The sequence below is a fragment of the Wasmannia auropunctata genome, unplaced genomic scaffold, assembly GCF_000956235.1.
Source record: "Wasmannia auropunctata unplaced genomic scaffold, wasmannia.A_1.0 LD336038.1, whole genome shotgun sequence".
NCBI classification, from domain to species: domain Eukaryota; kingdom Metazoa; phylum Arthropoda; class Insecta; order Hymenoptera; family Formicidae; genus Wasmannia; species Wasmannia auropunctata.
The window spans coordinates 1,421,289-1,435,214 of record NW_012026852.1 but is presented as its reverse complement, the minus strand read 5'-3'; the positions used below and the strand labels follow the sequence as shown (position 1 = coordinate 1,435,214).

The window sequence follows — 13,926 nt, the reverse complement described above, 5'->3', positions numbered from 1 at the left end:
AGAATCTCCGCTCCGACGCGGATAAAAGTGCGGGGACGAGCATGACCGACGGAGATCGAGAACCGGTACGAGCTGCAATTCTCTCTCTCTCTCTCTCTCGCGCGCGGAAAAACGGAGCCCCCCGATCGCAGACGTTTCCCCGTAGCTCGCGGGAGTTATTTTTCCGCGACGAAGACTCGAGGCGAAAGCGCCAGGAATTCGCCACTTTACCTTGACGGTTCGCGGCACGGGAGGAGACCTGAAAAGACGCTGGAAGAACCTAGATCAAAAGGGGGAGAAAGAGGGAGAAAGGGGAACGGACGAGCGGATTCGGATTGATGTCGCGATCGGGCATACGAATGAAGGTACGACGACGACGGCGACGGCGGCGTCGACGACGTTTCGCTGACGCGGACGAGCCTCACTCGCGCGCATCGATCGGCGCCTGGTAGCGATCCACGGGGCCGCGCCTCGACGCGACGAAGGAGACGACGAGATGGTGGACCCTCACGGGGTCTCACGAGGCCGCCACGGCCACGAAATCGGGCGGCTGGCGAGCGCGCTGTTGCGGCGACGGCGATCGCGACGTCGCGGCTTCCCGCAGCGGCGTCACGCGGAGAGACCTCTCTCCATCTCTCTCTCTCTCTCTCTCTCTACTCTTCGGTCCGGATAAAACGGACCCAGAGAACACACGAAAACACACTCAAGAAAACACCCACGCGGCGGCCACTGAGACGAAGCGAAAAAAAAAAAAAACTCGTCGGAGAGAACGTCGGAGAGCCGAACCGTGGATCGCGCGATCCGACGCAACGCGGCGGACTCGACCGAGCCGAACGACGGGACGACGAACGTGTGTGCCCGCACCTCGCGCGGACCACCGCCGCTCGGGGCCCGGGCCCAGGGCCGTACGCGCCGCCTGGCGCCGCGCGGGATCGCGGCGCGGCGTGGCGGCGGCGGCTGCACTTGACTTGGCGTCGGATTATTGTGACGGAGGTACGATTTCTCATTTACTCCACGCTTGTCGCAGATATAAATTCGCGTGGGAATTTCGGCAGAGCCGCGACAGAGCCTTTCCTAACAATTAGAAAGTATCCTCGAGTCCGCTGTTTAGAAATTTCACGTGGAAGAAGCCTCAAAGCTTTTCTATAGATACTTGAGGATTTCTTAATATATCGTGAAGGATCTTTTCCGAGTTTTGTATGCACGATTTCTCAGATGATTTGCAAAAAAGCACCATTCTGTGAATGCCTTCTTATTTTATATATTTATATATAAATATCGAAGAGTTTACGATCCTTCAATCGCGATCAAATCCGAAATAGATCATTTCGCATACATCTATAGTGGCCCCGAATGCAAATTATTGAAAGTCAACCCACGAAGAAATTCTCGAGTGGCGCAGATAGAATCTTGTTTGGTCTCGGACGCGATTGTGTTCGATTCTCCTGAATTATAAACGTCAGACGAAATTTTTAATCGCGCCTCAAATTTACCTCCCCTTCAAAGGTCAACGATCGACCGATCGATCGAATTATCTTCACTTTCTCCGGGCGCAATCATCCGTTACTTATTTCCACGTTAATAACACGCGCTTTTTAGAAAACATGCAGTTGAACATGCATTCGAAAGTCCATGTATCTACGCGTCCACATCCATCATTATTGTCTATTTGCGATCGCGATTGCGGCGACCGAGGAGAGAAAGAAAGAGAGAGAGAGAGGGAGAAGGGGGGGTTTGGCCGCCGCGGGGCCCCGGAACGGTGCGGTACGTCCGACTGCTCTCCCATCCGTTTTTCACTCGCCCGACCGGCTGGCTTGCGGCCCGCTACGCTATCTCGCAGGATACCGATCTGCGTATTTCGATACCTTCTCTGGGTTGGACATAAATAGAAAACCGTCTCTCACGGAATCTCGCGGGTGAAGAAAATGATGATTGCTGTCCCCCTCCTCCTCCCCCTCTCAACCCGCTGCTACTTTCAAAAGCCGCATCGGTTTTACAATATCGCAGCTGTTAAGCTAAGATATTCCCATTAATTTTATAGAGATTTTGTTTGACTAGAACTCTGTTGAGATTTTATTTTATTTAGAGATTACATCAGAGAAATTTCACAGTCATGTTTTTTAAAATGAATTCATTACTTTCACTCGACGCAAAAAAAAAGAAGAAAAAATTCCAGAGAATAGAAGAATCATTTTCCCCGCCGAAACGTTTTAGTTAATCTGAGATCACAAGTATATTTGCTGATGTGTCCGGCGTTGATGAAGTCCGATTAATTAGCATAATTATACGAGGCTAGATGAGCAGCGGTGGGTTCAAGCAGGAATGCAAATTTTACGTGCAGCTCGCGGCGCGAATGTGCCGTTTCCGACTTTTTTTTTTTATATTTTACGAATCGCGGATTTACCTGGCAATATAGTGGCCGCTTTGTGGCGAATCAGGGCGTAACGACAAATATAACGGCTGATTATATTTGCGCTATATTCGCCGGTTATAATTGTACGTGATCATCGGACGGGGGATACACGTGGCCTGACACGATTCTGCGAGAACGGGATACATATATAAAGTGTGCGTGACCGAAACCGCGCGCGGGGCTGTAATTACGAGTGGATCCTTTGACACCTGTGACAGCGAGCCCTCCACGCCGCGGCTCTTACGCAATGCGTACGTGTTAATAAAGCGGTACGTGCAAAAGGCCGCAAGGATCACGATCCACTTATTTCCGCGGGGAGCGTCATGTAATTGCGTCGCGCCGAGACACCGCGATCAGAGGCTGCCGACTGCTAGTTTGTTTTTTTTGCGCGGATCTCTCGTTGCAGCTGACGTGATCGTTAAGATCTCGCGAGAGAAGACATTAGTCAATAACATGAATTGATAGCTGTACGATCGATGTGTAACATTTCATCCGTTTTATCCCGGTTATATACCGAAGATTTCGCGCGAATGAAACTTTCTCGAAGCTGCCAACGGTGGTTGTCCCGTTTGCGGAACAGTCGCGGCGAAGTCACCGTAGACGGGAATCGCTACAGAACGATAATCCAATCCGTCGCGATACGACGCGGGAAATAGCAAGGCACGTCGCGTGTGCTGACTTCGACGCGCAAAAATTCCGCGCGGACAAAATTCCGACGTTTCGTTGCAGGATTAGATTTAAGGCCGGCCTGCTTTCCACGTCGCGCTACATTGCTTGAGTTTCCGATTACGCCACCGTCGCGTATCGCCGGTGTCCTTTATTTATTTATTTATTTATTTTTTTTTTCATTTATGCTGAATCGCCACGAGAACGAACCACGCGCGTACCCACACCGTTCGTTCTCGGTGGCGAAGCGATGAGGAGAAGTTACGGCGAAGCGACCGTGCACGGTGAATCGCTGCATTCCCCGACATAACGGGCGCGCGTTGTCCGGCAGGTAGGCTCTCGTATAGCTCCGAAATTGCTCGAAAATCTCTCTCTCTCTCTCTCTTTCTCTCTCTCGGCCCGGTTCGATCTATCGAAAGTTCCAAGGCCGCAAGAAATTTCAATCAGTTTCGACACGTCACGACCGAACGCTCCCGTAAATTACGCGCTTGAATATTAATTGGCTCATTCACGATTAGCTCATTATGCCATCTCGAAAATTGGAATCAATCAAATATACTCGAGTGGATTAATTACGCGGATTTATATTAATAAACACGCGGATCCGGTCGAGGAGACTCGGGAAGACAGAACTGAAATTAGCATTTCTTGAAATAGTAGCGTCTGTAATAAGAAAAAAATGCGAGAGACTTATTACGAAGCAATTCGATACGTTAATTACGCAGAAAGAAATGCGTATATATTTCTTAAAGATTAAATCCTACGCTACGAGCAAGTATTACTGAATACTGATATCCCTCGAGGCCTCGACAACCGAGTCGCAGATGAGCGATTACAGTTGCAATCTTTCTCCCCTCCTCCCACCGCCCCTCTCTGATGATTCTAATCGTGTTATAGCTCCGTCTGCATGTAGCGACAAACATAATACATGGCGTACAATCAATACTACAATTAAATGTTTCACGAAGAAAAATTCGAGAATCTCTAAACATCTTACAAGTATATGAAGGCTTTAATAATCGATTTATACAAGTCAATAATTTTTAATAATTAAAAAATTTAGATCGATTTAGATAAACCAATAATTTTTAAATAATTAACTAATTTTCTTAGAGTCGAGAAATTTGCCAAATACATTAATTGTGATTTGCAAACACACATTAATCAATCGAGATTTTCGACGAGCGAGAACCTGAATCAAATTCTCTGTCACGTCGGAGGGGGAGAAACGCGTACGAGATGTTTCGTAAATTTCGTAATACGATCTGTTTTCCTCGGGACGTCCTGTGTTATTGTGTACATTAAAGACGAGCGTACAATAAAGCCCAATCATAGTCCCCCGAGTCTCACTCCGCGCGTCGCGTAATCAATCGATCGCCGTTATCGTTGTTGTAAAAAAAAAAACGATCGCGCCGGGAACGAATACGATGACACTGCACACTCGCGTTGCACATGCAGTTACGCATTCACGCCAGCTGCCGACCGTTGAAATCACCGGAGGCGACGTGGAAATCAGGAGGGGGAGCAAGAATTGTCTGTCGCCTTCTGCCCTTTCGCCGATTTTTCACATTGATCCGCGAAGACGGTGTCATTCGGTACAAGCATCCTCGCGTGGCGAGATTTCACACGCGGAGTTTCACCGAGAGCAAATACAGTATACGTACTCTCCGCGCGAATAGAGTCGCACGCGAATGTCAAGAATCGAAGCCGGAATCGTATTTTGTTCAGCTTATTTTCGGATTGGCCTCGCGCGGGATCTCGGTATCCTTTTATTGGAATCCTTGGATTTCCTCCTTGGATCCTTCTCGAGCGCAGAGATTCCTCGAAGCGAGATCTCTCCTTGAGCTCGAAAGGCGACGTGGAAAAATTCGTCGCGAGAAAATAAGTCCACCACGCGCCCGATCACTCGAGCGCGTCAACTGCGCTCATTTGCGCGGGCATCGGTCGGTTAATTACAGGCGGGGAGATTATATGTGCCGAAGCCGCGGCTCATTATCGAGGTGCTCGGGCTAACATGAAAGTCTATGGAGCGTGCGGCCTGTACGAGCCGATGAAAAATTGCTGCACCTGTCCTGTGGGAGGAGGTTCGGTTTATCAGCCAGCCGGTTTACTCTTCGCGCCGATTGAAATAAATTCCGTGTTTCCGTGTCGAGCTGACACGGCTCGCGCCGTGTTGTTGCTCATGATTTATTTATCGCGCTTTGCTCATCTGCGCTTTGCATACCGAGAAACGGCTATGCCTTTCGCCATTAAAACGCGGAAAGATTCGCAATTATTCTTTTATTACGAGGAAGGAGTCGCGGTTATTATTATTATTATTTTTTCTTTAAAACGGAAAGAAAAGTTAACGCGTGCGGCTTAATTGTCCTTCCCGAACTAATTGACTCTTTAATTAAGAGTCGTGAGATTAACGGTGTCAAGCACGCATCGCGTAGATATATCGTAATGATAACTGACGTGCGGATCCCTCGAGTTTCCGCCAACTAAAACTTATACAACCGTGCGATTTTTTTCTCTCGGATGTCAGGGTCTCTTCGTCACGGTTAAATAGAGGAGCCTTCGAATCTCGCACGGCACTCGATCGCGTTGCTTTTATTAAACTACTGTAGTATCACTTCGCTGTGTCGAGTCTATCTATCGCACGCGCACTTTGGTGCCCGTGGTGATGCTTTTATCGCGATTATATGCGAATAATTACGATCTTGCGTTTGACGACAGCGGTTGCGTAAGGCGGTCAATTGAGTAATTTAAGTGCGTATCTCGAAGGCCCGAAAGAAATCGCTCCGAATTATACCGATGGAAATCGGAACGTATTCGGATTGCATAAAGAAGTGTTTGCCTCTTTCGCACAGAAATTCAAATTTTTCATACACGTGTATTTTATTTTTGTATACGTATTATATATTCATTCATATATTATATACAGCCTCGGTCATAAGTCAAAGTATAAATCACTCAATTTATTAGTTACTAGAAAAGGTTATTGAAAGAAGAAACAACTAACAAAATATAAAAATTGTTATAAAAATAAATTTTATGTTTCAATAAAACATAATTTGTTTTTTAATGTATTTTTGCGTTAGCTATATAGAACGTTTATATCAATTTCTTACCTTGTACTTATAGTCAAAGCTGTACGTTATTAATTTTATATCTTCTGAAATAACATATGTATATCTTCTTTTCTTCGAAGAAGAAGATATACATACACATATATATTTTTTATTGCGCTTAAAGTTATTACCCGGCTTTAGAGATCGAAGATAATTTTTCTTCGTTCTGAAAAGATTTTTAATTAATCGAGGCCTCGCGTGTTCCACTTGCGTTCGACGCGGTATTGCATGACTCCGCAATGTGCTCGACAAATATAATCGCGTTCGACGCGACGCGGTTTCGGGGGGAAAAAAAAACCTGTTAACGTCGGGAAAGAGTTATGCAAGATCGGGAGATCGGGCGATAAGTTCCCCTGGTTTTGTGCCGCGCAAAACCAGGAGAGAACGCATTCCACGTGTCGTCGGTAGGCAAAGTGGTCGCACACCTCCGTGGGGTGTCGCGAACGGAAAAGAGAGTCGCGCGTGTGTATATGTGTGTATGCATTTCTTCCGCCGATCGATGATAACGGTCCGCGTGTGTTCACTCCGCTGTATGATTTCGCTGTGCGAAAGGAAGCAGAACCGAATAAGAGCCCCGCGCACGTAACGTAAAATCGCGCGGCGCGGCGCGACGAAGTAACCGACTTGCGAGGCGGTTTTCCCGATGAGTAATTCCGTTGCTGCAATTTCACCTCTGCGTTATCTAATTTCACTCGCGAAACTTCGCTTTGCATTTCGTCTACTTGATGGAAACCTTTCTCGAAATTTCGAGCGTCGACCGTGCACGAAAAAAAAAAAAAAAAAAGGGAATGTATGTCGCGAGTTGACCGTAATCTCCCGGTTTTGTAGAATTAGGATTCGAAGGGGATTCGATATGGGAATCTCTCGGCGAGATGGTGTCGTAAGGATACGACCACGTGTTCGAATTGTGTTCGCGTTCACGTAGGCGGTGCGGTCTATCTGTGCGTATCCTCATTCGTAACCAAATACGTCCGCAGGCCGACACACACACATCATACAGAGTGTGGTAGCCACACCTACGACGGTCTCGTACACGCGGTATTCGTTATGCGCTCATATTCCAGGCGCGATTTCCATAGCGGATGCAAGCGAAATATCGATCGGAGGAATGCACTGGGATCCGATTACGCAACAATATTCGATATTCGATACTCTATAGCGATCACCACGTGTCCACGATGCATGATGCTTTCAACACACAATCGTGTGACTAAAAAAAATAAAACTTTTCCCCTTCTATATATATATCTCTTAATTTATCGTGAATTAATTTCTGTTTCCTGTTTGCAATCCAAATGAATTTAATTTCCGTTACTCAAATTTCTTTTTCTGAATATACATATAGAAGTTTGCTGAACGAGAAATAGTTTATGAAATGAAACACGCGCGCGGTTTGAAAAATGCAATGCAGAAGTATTTACGTGATTTTTCTGTCGTTGGTAATGCGTTATCGCGGAAAAGGGTAGATAATGGCTACCGGGTGCATTTGCTATTTTGCGTGAATACGTAACCACGTCGAAGCGCACATGCATATGGCATCTAAATAATATTATTCGTGCACGTGTGCAGTGGCGTGGCGAAACGCTGTAGCCTCGAGCCTCTGTCTATGGGCAACAATTTCACTTTCGGAGCATTTCCTTTCGCCAATGCTTTTAACTTTGAAATTAATAAACACATACATATGTGTAGCATAATTAAAAATATAATGGGTTATTATAATATAAAAATTGAGGACTCTCGAGATACCTGACAACTTTTTGAATATTCTTGCATCTCTAAGCAATTAGGATTCGCAAGTACAAAAGTTTTGTCGCGGACGGAAAATGGATAGTGTAACATAATTAAGAATATAATGTTATAATATAACAATTGAGGACTCTCGAGAACTTTTTAAATCCTCGTGCATCTCTTAAACAATTCGGATTCGCAAGTGTAAAACCTTTGTCGGACGGAAAATGGAATATGCATCGCGCGCGCGGAAGATTTCTTTATACGCTCTTACGATCGCTCGATGCGTTTCTGTGCGACTTTTACTACAGAGGCGTGTTGTAGTAGCCTTACCTAAACGATGTGAGAGAAACGAACGACGACGCGCATCGTCGTTCCTCGCGGCATTGATCGCGGGCACACGGTCTCTAAGCGCATTTTACGACGGCGAGGGACGGAGTAGCGCCGCCGGCGGGTATAAAAAAAAAATTCGTTCAGGAAGCCCCCGTGGTGAAACGATGACGTTGGATATGGGTCAGTGGGACGTCACGTGAATGCGTGAAATCGCAAGTCAACGACCTGCCCGATGACCCGCTGACTTAGAGACACGCTTGCCTCCGCATGCTTGGGACGCGGATGAACTCGATCGCTCCGCGCCGATGCTCCGCGCGCGCGTCCCCGCGCGCGGCCGGGCGCGAGTGAGTGCCGAGGAACGCTCGGCCCGGGGCACTTAGGTATTGTGAGGAAGAGTCCGGGTATAATTACATGCGCGCGCGCGCGGTCGAGAAACTTTGCGGGGCGGCGGCGGGAGAAAAGAAAACCCGCCGCTTCGCGTCGCGGAGAGATCAAATTGGGACTCGAAGCGAAGATATAACTTTCGACTTGATTCTCCGTGGCCCTGACTTCCGGCATTGAAGCCGCTGCATGCCGGGCTCTGGGAGTGACTCTGCGAGGAAGTTTTCTCGCTTACGAGCTGTACTTAATTATTATTTACGTTGCCTTTACAGCGCGCGCGCATTGGGCAAGATAAAGCAGAGATTTTGCAAACCCTCGTTTTTGTTTGCAGATTGCGGAGGCGGCGTCTTTAAAAGTTTGCGCGGAGCGTGAAGCCGGCGGGGGAAAACACGCGCGCGGGAGGGAAATACCGGAAGTCGCTCTTGCAACACTTTTCTCCGTCCGAGGGCGATAGCCATCGGAAATCGAGCCGCGAGGGGGAATTACGAGGCTTTATACCAGTGCCAGATGCAGAGCGCTAAAGGTCATAAGAAAAATAACGCTTTATGGCGTACGGTGAATGATTTCCACGATAAGAACCGCCGCGAGAGAGTGAGTACATTGTGAATTGCGCTCGCGGGCGTGAGAGAAGAGAAGTATTACTTATGGTTGATGTGGCGAAGCATGACGGAACTCTCAAGGTGGATTTGTGCCAACGGTGTGCTATTTAACGTATGCACGTAACACTTCCCTGAATGTGAGCTAACGTTTTAACTTGATACACCGCACATTCCTTCGTTTCTTTCATAAATGCGATTCGGCAAGAGTCGAGCCATCGATGGATGTATCGATTAAATAAGAATATAAGTTAAGTAACGTAACATTGCTTAATAATGCGTAATAATGCTACTTGTATGCGTATGGTGTTAAGTAAAAACTGATTAAATATCGATAGATATTAATATTAGTATTAAGCGAAAGACTGTAGAAAAATAAATTAATTATTTCTACTAAGAAATTTTTTTCAACAACGAATATATTAAATTATGAAAATTATTATAATTAAAAAATATATTTGCAAAGGAATATAAACGTAATTGAATAGGAATATAAACGTAATTGAGTATTTTGTAATTGAATATTGCTACTATCAGAAATATTAATATAATTATGTAAAGCGATAAAAAAATTGTAACATTTTTAAATTCATTTATGTATGTACATGATTTAAAGTTCATTAAACCTCACGAGATATTAAATTCCGAAATATCTTCGTCTCACGCATAAAAATTTTCATAGAGTGAATCACCTTACGAAATGTCGATTTAAATTCGCCGGTGTGATAATATTTATCACGTATCCATTCTGATTTACGCATATCCATCGACTTTCGATGGATCGCGCGCTCCGAGATTTAAATCATCATTTGCGCGCGACGCGTACTTTTAAACAACGCTTCAACATGTATGGGTATGCATTCCAGCTTCCTTAATGGCGACGGTAAAGACTATCGCGCATTCCAGGAGATACGTGCACGTGCACGTGCACACGCATGCATGCACACGTGCGTGCGTGCGTGCGTGCGTGCGTGCGTGCGCTCTCGCGTGCGTACGCAGTAGGAATTTATTCTCTAGCGGAGAAGCGCCCGAGGTCGCCGCCGCCAACGTTGATGCGTCGGAATTTGACAAAAGAAAGGCGCGCTAAAAACCCGCACCGTGAAAATTAAGATATTTGCGGCGAGGAGGTAGCGATCGCGAAATACCGGACACGAGACAGCGTGGAACATTACATTACGCGAACGGACCGGGGATAAATGTTCGAGCTCTAAGTATAACGGCGCTCTAACTGTTAAAAAGACTCATTTTCGCATCAGTGGTCGAAATCCGAGAGTCACGTCATATTTAATCTAAATGATTATATATTAAAATAATAACAACTTTTTGAAGCCTCTTAAGAAACACTTTCATTTTGCACTGTATTTGAGTTTTGGAAATTCAACGTATGTATGTGCAAGGAAATGATAATTAAATGTCTTGATAAGTGAGATTATTTAGCGATTCGTATTCTCATCGTATAAATTTGAGCTTTTTAATTTCAACTTTTTAAAAATTAACAATAAATAAAGAAACATTACGAACCGAACTTGTTTATTATAATAATCAGCTTGACTCATATATTCCTTTATTTATTGCTGATTTTTAATTTAAGCCTTTGAATTTTTTAAATTTAATTTAATTTAATTTAAATTTTTTAACTCTTTGTGAATTTCGTTGTTAAGAGGCTTCGGGATTAGATGATGGAGTGACTTACCAGGGATGACTTCCCCGTTGAATGTCATTTCGACCAGATGTGCGACCGCTTCATGCGGCACAAACGATGCCAAGAAACGTTGACTACCTAGCGCTCTCACGAAACTCGTGACGTGTCCCCCGTTTACGAGGATCTCCAAGTTTCCCGAGCCGGCTGTCGATCCGTCAACTGACGAACAAAATTGTCTTTTATTGTCGCAGACGCACTTACGCGGTTTCGCAATCCTACATTTCAGATATACGTACTTTCGAATTCCACCGGCTGGTTCACCACTCCGTTCGGGATCTTGCCAACTTGTATAGCTCGGGCGTTATACGCCTGCGATCTAAAATTTACATAAACAATTCGCATGTGGATAATTTAGCTACATTTCTATTGTTTTAATCCTGACGGGCATTTAACAAACCATCCAAATTTGTAATCATTTCTAAATTTAATTTTTAAGTCTTTTTAAACTTCCAATTGTATCTTTCCAAAAATTGTTTCTTTTTCTTACATATATATAATAAATATAAAAAAAAGATATAAGAGAGGCCATATATAATAAATATTTAAAAAATTCAATACTGAAAAAAATAACTCTTAGATTTCGCATCAAGAGAATATTTTCTTTGTTCAACGAACCTGAAGGGCGATCCCTTGATGTGCTGGCCGTTCACCAGAATTTGGATGACGTGCTCGCCGACCTCCTCGGCGGTGATGGTATACGTCAAACCACGCAGCTTCGATTTCTGTATCGGCACGGTCTTGCCGTTGGGACCTGCGAGAGAGACATGAAGACTTTATCGTATATTCGCGACACGCAGGCGTTAAAACGTCGAAAGTCGCAACGGGATTTACCGGTAACGGTGACGGAGACCTTATTGGGATCCACGGCGGTGTTGACGCTGAAAGTGGTCGGCCGGTGCACCGGCAGTGTTTCCAGGGCGCTTCCGGTGGCGACGGCCACCGTGCCGTTCTTCGCACCGGATGACGCGGCGGATGACACGTAGACGGCGCCGCCGTTGTTCAGGTACCTGTCGTGAGTCGCGGTGCCGTCGGTCGTGTCCGCGATCTTGCCGTAGTAGTTGTTGTTCTTGTTCTTCAGGATGCCGTGCGTGCGAGCGGCCGTCTGACCGTCGTACCTCGCCCCGTAATCGGGACTCGACGATTTCTGCTGCACGGACGAGTAACTCGTCGTCGCGGAGTGCGACGACATGTTTTTGGCGGAGTAGCTCTGCGCGCTCTTGTAATTGTTGTTCAGGAAGTTGTCGTTCGGGCTGCCGCCGCCGCTGCCGCCGCCGCGGTTCTCCGCGGTCGGCGAACTCGTCAGATTCGCGAGGGACTCGAGGCTGCCGTACGACAGCAGCGACTTCGTCTTGGCGATCGCGTCCCAGGAGTCGCGCCTCGAGGTGCCGCCCACCATCGACGACACCCGCACGTTGCTGCTGGTGTCGACGACGCCGTTTTCCGTGGATCCGCGCCTGTTGAACGACGCGTCCTTGTCGCCGGTTGTCCGCGGGCTGAAGCTGCGGCTCACGGGACTCTGCGTGGCGCTGCGATACGTCGTCATCGGACTGCGGGTGGGCGAGCGCGATCTCTTGAGCGATCCCGAGTTGTAGATGTCCCTGGACTCTTTGATGACGGTCGGGCTCAAGTTCGGCGAGCGCGATCTGTTCAGCGTGCTGGACGAATAAATGTCCTTGGACTCCTTGATCAAGCTGGGACTCTGCAGATTCGGCGATCTCGAGCTGTGGTTGTACGCGCTGCTGCTGTAAATCTCCTTCGTCTCCTTCAGCACCGACGGGCTGTGCACGTTCCTCGGCACGGGGCTATGACTGATGATGTGATTCGGCGAGCGGGTGCGGTTCAGCGAGTTGGTGCTGTGATAGGTCGTCGAGTTCTCGGTGACGTAGTTGCTGGACATTTTGTACGTCGGGCTGGTGGCCTGGTGGACGGGCGAGTAACCGCGCTGCGTCGGGCTGATGGACTTGTACGCGGTCGAGGTGTACATCTTCTGGGTCGGGCTGCTCCGTTCCGTCGTCGACACGTTCAGCCCGTTCATCCGTCGCTCTAGCGACGACACCTTGGACCGCTCCAGGCTGGACGTGGACTCCTTCGACCTGCGCGAGCCCTTCTGCGTTCCCACGCGTATGGAGAACGGCGAGCCGCGCACGTCCGAGCCGTTGAAGTACACGTACACCCGATACTTGCCGTCGTCGCCAAGCACGAAGGACACGCGATACTGCATGTGGCCGAAGTCCTCTATTCTGTAGGGCACCGATTGCTTGTCGTGCACGATGTCGATGATCACGTCGCCGAGACCGCCGGTCCCCCGCGCGTCGACGATAAATGAAAAAGGTTGTCCGGGCATGGCGCCGTCGGTGTCCAAGAGCTGCGATTAGATAATTTTGTAGACACTCGTTAAATTATTTCCGAATTATTTTGACGATTATAATAAGAATGGGAAATAATTGCAATGTTTTAAAGAAATAATGTAAATAAATTATGATATTCATTTAAAGTATATTGAAAAGAAATTTCAGAAATATGAAGTACCTTGAAGAAAATTTTCTCACATAATTAATCCTACTTTACGAATTCCGATCACATTTTTCAGTGTTAGAAGTATATCTCGTGAATAACGACAGGCAACATAGTAACTGGTTTTGCTTATAAATTATTAATTATGAGTTGATTATATCGATTGCAGACATACAAATTGGCGGATATAGGTGATAAAAAACACATCTCTATTTACAAATAAAGCTAATGAAAGGTAGTATATATGATCTTACCTTGATTCCATTAGGATCGAATACGAAGCAAGTAAAGGGACCGCCTTGTATGTGATTTCCCTTGTGCGTTATCGCGATACTCCACTCTCCCGTCTCGTCGGGTTGAAAGGTCGCCGTGTGCACGCCGTCCTTCTCCTTGACGGGGCACGGCAGCGATCTTCCGGTCGGAGACCACGCCGTCACGTCGATACCGTCATGACTAGTTCCTAAAATGCAGAATTTCAATATTCTGACTTTGTTCGTCGGA

The 13,926-nt window shown here is 46.7% G+C and overlaps 1 protein-coding gene across 1 annotated transcript in view; it reads right to left on the bottom strand.

Moving 5' to 3' along the window:
- LOC105452061 (filamin-A) overlaps positions 1-13,926 on the bottom strand; it is a 32,713-nt gene that overhangs the window by 11,756 nt on the left and 7,031 nt on the right. The window contains exons 9-13 of the mRNA XM_011692883.1: positions 13,680-13,885; positions 11,743-13,276; positions 11,527-11,662; positions 11,148-11,227; positions 10,903-11,070 (exon numbers count right to left, since the gene is read on the bottom strand). Of these exons, the coding sequence (XP_011691185.1) occupies positions 10,903-11,070; positions 11,148-11,227; positions 11,527-11,662; positions 11,743-13,276; positions 13,680-13,885 (2,124 nt within the window). The remainder of the gene's footprint in view (positions 1-10,902; positions 11,071-11,147; positions 11,228-11,526; positions 11,663-11,742; positions 13,277-13,679; positions 13,886-13,926) is intronic.